This window comes from Crocuta crocuta, unplaced genomic scaffold, assembly GCF_008692635.1.
Source record: "Crocuta crocuta isolate KB4526 unplaced genomic scaffold, BGI_CrCroc_1.0 scaffold267, whole genome shotgun sequence".
In the NCBI taxonomy this organism is placed as follows: domain Eukaryota; kingdom Metazoa; phylum Chordata; class Mammalia; order Carnivora; family Hyaenidae; genus Crocuta; species Crocuta crocuta.
The window spans coordinates 1,095,428-1,104,084 of record NW_027531899.1 but is presented as its reverse complement, the minus strand read 5'-3'; the positions used below and the strand labels follow the sequence as shown (position 1 = coordinate 1,104,084).

Below are 8,657 nucleotides of genomic sequence, written 5' to 3'. Positions count from 1 at the left end.
CCGGTCGCGTCTGCGCCTGCGCGCCCGGCTACATGGGCGCGCGCTGCGAGTTCCCGGTTCACCCCGACGGCGCGGACGACGGCGCAGGCGCATTACCCGCGGCCCTGCCGGGTCTGAGGCAGGGGGACCCCCAGCGCTTCCTTTTGCCTCCGGCTTTGGGACTGTTGGTGGCCGCGGGCCTGGCCGGCACTGCGCTCTTTCTGGTCCACGTGCGACGCCGTGGCCCTGGCCAGGATACCGGGTCTCGCTTGCTGGCGGGGACCCCGGAGCCCGCTGTGCACGCGCCCCCAGATGCACTCAACAACAGGAGACCGCAGGAGGGTTCCGAGGATGGCCAGAGGTGAGGGGCCGCAGACGTTCGCCTTGGTTCTTCTGGCTGCTTCCCCCAACCTCCATAGTGCAATTGGCTTGATTCCTTGATGCACCCTCCTGATTGGTTCCTTCCCCTTATCTGCCCCAGGCCTCTTTGATTGGGTGGTTCCTTAGCTCCCTTAGGTGGCTTTGGGTTCTCTCCGTGGTGGGGGGGAAAACAAGATCTGAGAATTTGAAGGGTCTGGATCTTCTTTTCCTCCCGCAGCCAGCCCGCAGACTGGAGTCACCCTGAAGATGGAGACTCTCGTGCGATTTACGTCATATCTGCTCCTTCCATCTATGCCCGGGAGGTAGCTACCCATCTCTACCCGCTCCGCGCACTTTGGGCACGCTGGGCGGAGGCAGCCCCTGCATTTCCCGGAGCCCTCCTTTACCCTATCTGTACACTGAGGAGGGGAGAGCCTCTGGAAGGTCCTTAAGCCACCTTTCAGTTCTGGCGTAATTTAGTTTTAGCTTGCAGCCTTTTTGCTGTCATTTGGAGCTATTTTGCCATCTTCTCTTCGGCAGACCTATGGCCTTCGTGAGGTCGCGGTGGGAGCCTCAGCCAGAGCTTCGCTGTTTCCCCCTCCCTGGGGAGAGGGAGAGGAGGCAGAGGGGCAGCCCTTTCTAATGCCACCTACTCGTTTCATTTCTAGGCCTGACCTGCCCCTTGTCCATCAGCGCCTGGAGACAGAACCCGGATATTTTTGTATTTACTTGGCGGTGCCCAGTACTCTGCCTTAGACACTTGGGAGCTGGAGGGGGTGGCTAGGAGAGCTTTACCGTTGGGAGTTGTACATAGTGGTTATTTATATCCTATTTTTCCCCCCCTCTCTCCGTCTCTCCAGAGACCTCAATAAAGGTTCTTATTTTGATCAGCTTTGACTCGCTGGGCTAAGTACTTTGTACTTAGTCTTGGGGCTGAGGGGCTAGATCTTGTCTCCTGGACGCATAACAGGACGTGCTGGAGGGATCAGAAGCAACTCAAAGTGGCTTAAATAAGGAGAATGTATTAGTTCGTAAGAACGAAGAATCTTGTAGTGGGGGTAGTAGTTTCAGCAGGGCAGGATTCAGGACTGGGGGATCTTCCGGGTCTTCGGTTGTGTCTGGGAACGACTCCATCTGTAAAGTGGGCTTTCATTGGCTCTGGCTTGTCACGTGGCCTTCCTGACCCGGGGGCCCGGCAGTATGCTGTATTGTGATTGGCCAGTCTTGGTTATTTAGCTAGCGTGCGACCGGAAGTAAGGTGATTCGGCCTGGCCGAATCCTCCCTGTGCCCCAAATCGGGTTTGTTACTATACCCGAGTATTCTTTGGGCCAGCAAACCAATTGTTAAAGAACAAAACCTCCGCTGAGTAAGTTTGAAGAGCTGATTGGCTCTATGAAGCGATTCATGCGTTGGGCAGCCTCCTGTCTGGTTGGGGGCAAAGAGGCGGGGGGGATGGTGGGTTCCGAGGAGTTGTACAAAATGGAAGGTTTTCATAGGAGGGAGAAGGGGACAAGAAAGTTATAAAAGAAAGGATTGTTCCACGCCAAGGTCACCTTCCTCTAGGGGAAGGGCACGGGGTCTTACTGTGGAATTAACCTCATCTTGCTTTGGGAGATGGAGAGGGGCCATGTGACCCCGTTATGGGTGCTGACCAGAAAATTCCTGACTGACCTGTTAAGACTTAGGTTTTTTGGGCGAAGATGAAGCTGCAAATTGGTTGGGTATCAAGCCCAGTTTGGTGACGTTGCCTAAGTGACGTCACTTTGAGCCTGTACTTTTTTTTACNGAGACACAGAATCCGAAGCAGGCTCCAGGCTCCGAGCTGTCTGCATGGAGCCGGATGCAGGACGCAGTAGTTGAACTCATGAATGGGGGGATCATGACCTGAGCCAGAGTTGGACACTTAACCAACTGAGCCACTCAGATGCCCCACCTGTGCTTTCTTTTTAAAACAAGGGAACCAGCCAGTGAGAGCAGAAGGGATCCATTTTACAGAAGAGAAAGTCGAGGCTCAAAGGGGGAGGTTACTACTGCAGAGCCAGAGCCGGGGAGTGAGAGGTTTGGGATGCAGTTGTCTTTCCTGATGCCTTCGTGCTAAAGAGCTCACAGGGTTTGTGTGGACATGGGCCATGCTTCTTGGTTTCTAAACACCGAAAATGCAGCTGTCTTGGCTGCCTGCAACCTCCTGATGTTTATAAGGTATCGCACAAAACAAAACATCAGAAGAGTAATACAACTTCTAAAATGAAAAATTCACAGGGGCACCTGGGTGGCTCAATCGCTTAAGCTTCTGACTCAGGATTCTGGCTCAGCTTGTGATCTCATGGTTAGGTTCGTGAGCTCGAGCCTGGCATCAGGCTCTGTGCGGACAGTGTGGAGCCTGCTTGGGATTCTTTCTCCCCCTACCCCACTCGTGCTCTCGCTCTCTCTTTCTCAAAATAAATACATAAACATTCCAAGAAATGAAAAATTCACATTCCCTTCATTCTGAAGGGTTCGTGTCTAGGACGTGAACTACACATAAACTTTCACTTGTGCACAAAGGTATCTGTATTGCAGTGGTGGTTTATAATATTTGTATTTATTTTTGAGAGAGACAGACAGTGTGCAAGCGGGGGAGGGGCAGAAAGAGAGCGAGAGACCCAGAATCTGAAGCAGGCTCTGGCACAGAGCTGTCAGCACAGAGCCTGATGCGGGGCTTGAACCCATGGACCACGAGATCATGACTTGAGCCAAAGTTGGTTACTTAACCCGCTGAGCCACCCAGGCGCCCCTGCAGTGGTTGGTTGTAATAGCAAAAGGCTAAACAATCTAAATGTCTGATGAGAGGGGATTGGTTACATTAATTAGGGGCCATGTATAAATAGAGTATTACACAACTGTTAATGTGAGGCAGATAGAAAGGTGCTAATATGAAAGTATCATGTATATATTTTGTCCAAGGCGGGGGGGCGGGGGCCAGGGGCAAGGTGCAAAGGAACGTATAGGGCGCTACCATTTGTGTTTTAAAAACGGACCATATGGAGTTCACTTCCGACATTCAGTTCAGGAGGAGCTGGGCAGACCCGCCTGCCGGCAAACTGGTGCAAATTATAAAAACAGAACAAATCAATGGTTTGAAGCTTCTGGCAATGATCTGAGGGCACATAGCAAATTGATAACCATTCATTCGAGAAAATCTAAACATTTGGTGAGAACAGGGAGAATCAGTAACAAGTAAACCCAAACCCTCTTCTCTCCCCCCTTCCCTCCCCTCCCCGCTCAGCACCCCTTCCCCCCATTCCTGCCTGGGCTCCCTCCCCGCGCCCAGTTCCACGCGGGAGGCTGTCCTCAGGGGAGGGGCAGAGCGGCAGCCTTTCTCATCCTGCCGCCAGCTCCTTGTTGCTGAGGCTGAGTTCCGGGGGAGCACCAACGGGGGGGGGGGCTCTGTGTTGGACGTGGTACAGCCAAGGGTGCTGGAGGCCTGGCTGTCCGCCTCTCCCCCGCTCCCCGGCTCACATCCAGAGGGCAAGCTAGGAGACCCGGGGCCGCCCCCTCACCCCGCTGAGGGCTCAGCTCCTAAAGTGGGGTCACTCTGCGCGTAGCCTACCGTTATCCCCATCCCCACTCGGTCTGTGGCTCAGAGATTTTGTCTGTTGGGAGAGGCACCTGCAGAACAGACAGCTCCGTATCTTTCCTGGACTCAGAGGAACAGACTCTGATCACAACAGAGTGTGGAGAAGTTCAAGCCTAAAGGTGCCTCGGAAACAGCGGAGGTTGTGGTGGAAAGCAGACGGAAGGGGATAGGTAGGTTCTGGCTAGTTTGCCGGCGAGCCAAGGAAAGAGACCAGCTGGGAGGAGCCCTCCTGCGGTCAGAACTAATCTCAAGCTGACTTGGGGAGCTAACCCTTCAAAGGACCGCTAATTCCCCTGGATCTGTCTCTGAAAAAAGGTTATGCCCCGTGGTGTTGAAAACAATGAGGACAGTAGAGCAATCGGCTGACAGTTGGTGGTGCTTATCTGCGCAGAACAGTCGGGAAAGACCCAGAGAACCTGCCCACACCCCCCAGCCCAGGATGACCGGGCATAACTGAGGCTGTGCACCCCCCACCCCGGGCTCTGCACTTGCCAGAGAAAGAACAGACCTAACAAATCACCTAGCGGGTCACTAACCAGGGAAACGAAACAAACCCCAGGGAGTGGGCGCCAATGCCCAGAGTGGCCATAATGTGCTATCTGAAATGTCCAGTTCCCAACAAAAAAAATTATGAGATCGGCATGGAAATAAGACAGGCATGTAGGAGGGGGAGGGAGGCAGGAGAAACTGCCCGCCCCGGGAAGTGACCAGATGTTGGAATGAACAGGCAAAGCCTTCAAAGCAACCATTCCAAATATGTTTGGAGAGCCAAAGGCAACTGTGATTAAAAAAATAAAAGCAGAGGCGCCTGGGTGGTTCAGTCAGTTGAGCATCCGACTTCGGCTCAAGTCGTAATCTCAAGGCTTGGGAGTTCGAGCCTCACATCAGGCTCCCTGCGGTCAGCCCCAACCTCCCGTGAACAAACCAGCTCTTGTTCTAGGAGCAGGGGACTCAGCAGTGAACAAGGCAGGTCCCCACCTTGGGTGGGGGGGACCGTGTCTCACAGTGCCACTGGGCCATTTGCAGAGTGGTTAAGTGCCAGGATTCTGGGCCCTGATGGTTTCCATTTGATTCCTGGCTGTGGTTATTTGTATGTGTAGCACTTGGCACTGTGTAACTGTAAACTCTGTTATTTTTGCTATTTTATTTTTCTCCCGATCACCCAGTTATTTCTTCAGGGGGCGCCCTCTGCCGGAGGCTGGTTCTAGCACCTTTTAGCGAGCCTGCAGGCTCCGGAGCCTCCCCCACCTTATCTCTGGCCCCTCTGCCTGTGCGTCCCCTACTCCAGCCCCGGCCACGGTGGGCTGTTGGTGGTGGTGAGGGGGCTGTTCCCCCGGCTGGACAGGGAACCTCATCCCTGGACCAGGGGTTTCCTGATCAGGGCTCTGTACTCACAGGACCGTGCACACGGCAGGCATTCAAGAAACATACTGAACACATGAATGTTAGCGACGGTGAGAGGAGCGCTCGGGCTATCTCTGTGTTCCTCACCTCGAAGGTAGGGCCCAGGAATTAGGTGCGACCTGGGGGTCCCTCCCGCCCAGTCCCTGGCCCAGAGCAGTAGAACCTGCGCGCAGGTTGGAACGCGATGTAACAGTGCCCCCTTGCGGTCTCCCATTTTAGAACCCTGGTGTGGGTGAGGCTGTTCCCGCCCGAGGAAGGAGGACGGGGCGGGATCCCAACCCCGGGGCCCCATTCACCCCCCCACCCCATGAACAACCGGGCGCGGGCCCCAAACCCCTCCCCGGTCCGGGGCTTGGCCGTGGCCCGGGCTTCGACCCCGGTCAGGTCCTCGATCCCGGTCCGAATCCCAGCTCCAGCCCGGGCCTCCACCCCAGCCCGGACCCGGAATCCTGCCCCGAGCCCGACCCCGGTCCGGGCCCCGAATCGCGTCCAGATTCCGGCCCGGATCCCGAATCCCACCCACGCCCCGACGCTGGTCCAGGCTCCGAATCCTGCCCAGATCCCGGCTCGGGCCCCAAATCCCGTTCAGACCCCGACCTCCGCCCGAACCCTGACTCCCGTCCAGGCTCCGGTCTCATCCTGGACCCCTACTCTCCTCCACACCCCGACTCCGGTCCAGACCGCAACCCGAGTCTGGACCCGGACTCCTGTCCAACCCCCGGCAGTGGTCCAGACCCCAACTTCTTTTGGGACTTCGACCCGGGTCCAGCTCCCGGCTCCCGCAGAGATCTCGACCAGGGTCCTGTTGCCCGCTCCAGACTGGATCCCACCTCCGGCCGGGACGGCAGCCCCAGCCTCCTCCCCGGGCGCGGTCCCGATCACAGCCACGGTCCCTGCCTCGGAAGCCTTCCCGAACTCGGCCCCACCTTTGGATCTACCCTCAGAATCGGCTTTGAAGCCCGCCTTGTCACCGGACAAGGATCCTTCACTGATGCCCACCGTCACCAGTGGATTGGGGGCCACCCAAGAGCCCCTTCCTGCCCTCACTCCAACGGCCACTGATTTCCTGGGGCCCATCCTTGGATCAACCTCAAAGGCAGACTCACCAGCTACCAAGTTGATGGATTCCACTCCCGGTTTTATTCCGGCACCCATCCTGGAGACCGACTCCTTCGCCAGCACTTTCGCCTCCGCCTGCGAGAACATACCGGAGGACAGCAAGATCCTGATTCGAGTGATCTACTGGTGAGGGGCGTCTGGCCCCCACCTGCCATCCTCCCCCTGGGGAAAGGCCAGAGGGGGTGGGCGCTGGGGCTTCGAAGGTAGGGTGAGGCCGGGGGGAGCCGCCACTCCCAGGTTGGAAACTCGGCTCCGCCTGTCATTTTCTCTGGGCCTTGGGAACTAACTGTTGGCTTCGAATCTCTGCTCTGAGCTTCATTCATTCACTCTCCTTCATTTACTAATTTTGGAGTATGCCCCCCCCCTCCCGCGGGCCAGGCCTGTGCTGAGGATGGATGGAGAGCTCCCCCCAAAGCTGTGCCCAGGGACGCGGGCAGGGGCTGTGGGGGATGTCAGGCTGGGTGGTCAGGGGTGGCCTGTCTCAGGCGGTGATGAGAAGGGGGGCCTCTATGTGAAGAGCCGGGTGTTGGGAGGGCGATTGAGGTCGCAAGGGGAGGAGGAGCCACCAGGGCCGAGGCTGGAAGGAGGCTGGCTTCCGTCCTCATCAGTGGGCCCCGAGCTGAGCCTCCCCATCAACGACAGCACAACAGCAGTGACCTTCCCCGATCTCCATGCCTCTCTCCTGGTTTAGAACCTTCTCTCTCCCAGTCTCACTTTTCCCCCAGTTTCTTTCTTCCCACGTGGTCTCTTCCTCCTCGGTTTCTCTCCCCAACTCACTGTCTCTGTTCCTTTCCCCAAGTTATATGTGTCTCTGTCCCCTTCTCCCCGCTTCCTCACCTCCCCCTCTCTTTCTCTGCCCTTCTCCTCCTTTCTAGCTCTTTCTTTGACTCGATGGAGTAACTCGTTCATTCAACCACTGTTTATTAAGCACCTCCCTGTGCCCTGTCCTTGGCACCAGGGACACAGCCGTGCATAAGATGGAGATCTCTGTCCCTTATGACACTCGCCTTCTGGTGTGGAGGGGGTTGGAATGAACAATAAATATGGCACATAGTACAGTATCTAGCATCTTAGAAGGTGATCAGTGCTGGGGCACCTGGGTGGCACAATTAGGCGTCTGACTCTTGATCTCGGCTTGGGCCATGATCTCGGCTTGGGTCATGATCTCGCGGTTCATGGGTTCGAGTCCCACATCAGGCTCTGCAATAATGGTGCGGAGCCTGCTTGGGATTCTGTCTCTCCTTCTCTCTGACCCTCCCTGGCTTGTGTTCTCTCTCTCTCTCCCTTTCAAAATAAATAAGTAAACTTAAAAAAAACCCAAGAAGGTGATCAGTGCCAGTGGCAGAAGGCATGGGGGGAGGGGGTCACAATTTTAGCCGGGGTAGTCAGAAAGGCCTACTTGAGAAGATGAAGTATGAGCAAAGACCTGAAGGAGGGGAGAGAAGGAGCCGTGTAGATAAAAGCATTCTGCAGTGGGAACAGCCAGTGCAAAGGCCCTGTGGTGAGGCATACAGTGTTGGAGGCATGCAGTGTTAGAGACGAGGAGCTCCGAGGTGGGAGGGGTGGGTGGGCAGGGGGCAGGGCACTGGGTTGGGAGTCGGAGACATCCTAGGCCCAGCCCTACCTAGCTCAGCCAGTCCTCCCTGTTAAGATCACAACCAGTCACCCACACCCTTTTCTGAACCTCAGGTTTCTCATCTGTAAAACGGGGTTGTTGAGATGATTCCATGAGACGCCTCATATAAGGTCATAAGTTTACGTGGCTCAAAGAAGAAGTCTCAGTGTATGTCAATGAATTTTTTTTTTTTGCAAAAGTGCTTTAGATTCTACTCCTCCCTCCCTCCTTTCTTTCCTTCCTTCCTCCTTTGCTGGAGCAAAGGAGCACTTCCAGGGAGTGAATGGAGGCAATGGGGCAGATCCTGTGGGGGCATGTGGACCATACAGAAGGCTGCTTTTTTGTTTTGTTATGTTNTAGCGCTATGGGAGGATTCCAAGCCGTGGAGGGACGGAATCGGAATCTGTGTTCACGGGCTCCCTCTGGGCTTGAGGAGATACTAATGCAGTGTCTTCTCTCCATCTCTCTCTGTCTCCCTTCTCTTTCCCTCGGCGTCCAGCGGCCTCTGAAGCTATAGCCTTCGTGTGAGTAGTTTTGACTTTGGAGGTGGGGGGAGGGCTGGA

At 55.8% G+C, this 8,657-nt stretch overlaps 2 protein-coding genes across 5 annotated transcripts in view; both read left to right on the top strand.

The window, feature by feature from the left end:
• DLL3 (delta like canonical Notch ligand 3) overlaps positions 1–6,371 on the top strand; it is a 12,853-nt gene extending 6,482 nt beyond the window's left edge. Inside the window, 4 exon segments of the mRNA XM_077773626.1 lie at positions 1–340; positions 578–662; positions 5,354–5,454; positions 6,305–6,371. The exon segment at positions 1–340 is cut by the window's left edge and continues 23 nt beyond it. Coding sequence (XP_077629752.1) covers positions 1–340; positions 578–662; positions 5,354–5,398 — 470 coding nt within the window. The 3' untranslated portion in view covers positions 5,399–5,454; positions 6,305–6,371.
• The window catches only part of SELENOV (selenoprotein V), an 11,475-nt gene continuing 8,326 nt past the window's right edge, over positions 5,509–8,657 (top strand). Inside the window, exons 1-3 of one of the 4 annotated variants that reach the window (XR_013337457.1) lie at positions 5,509–6,605; positions 8,169–8,262; positions 8,594–8,618. Coding sequence is in view for 3 of the 4 variants with exons in the window: in XM_077773645.1 (XP_077629771.1) it covers positions 5,668–6,605; positions 8,594–8,618 (963 nt within the window). In the remaining variant the exon portion in view is untranslated. The remainder of the gene's footprint in view (positions 6,606–8,168; positions 8,263–8,593; positions 8,619–8,657) is intronic. The other 3 variants (XM_077773645.1, XM_077773646.1, XM_077773647.1) reach the window with 3 other exon arrangements.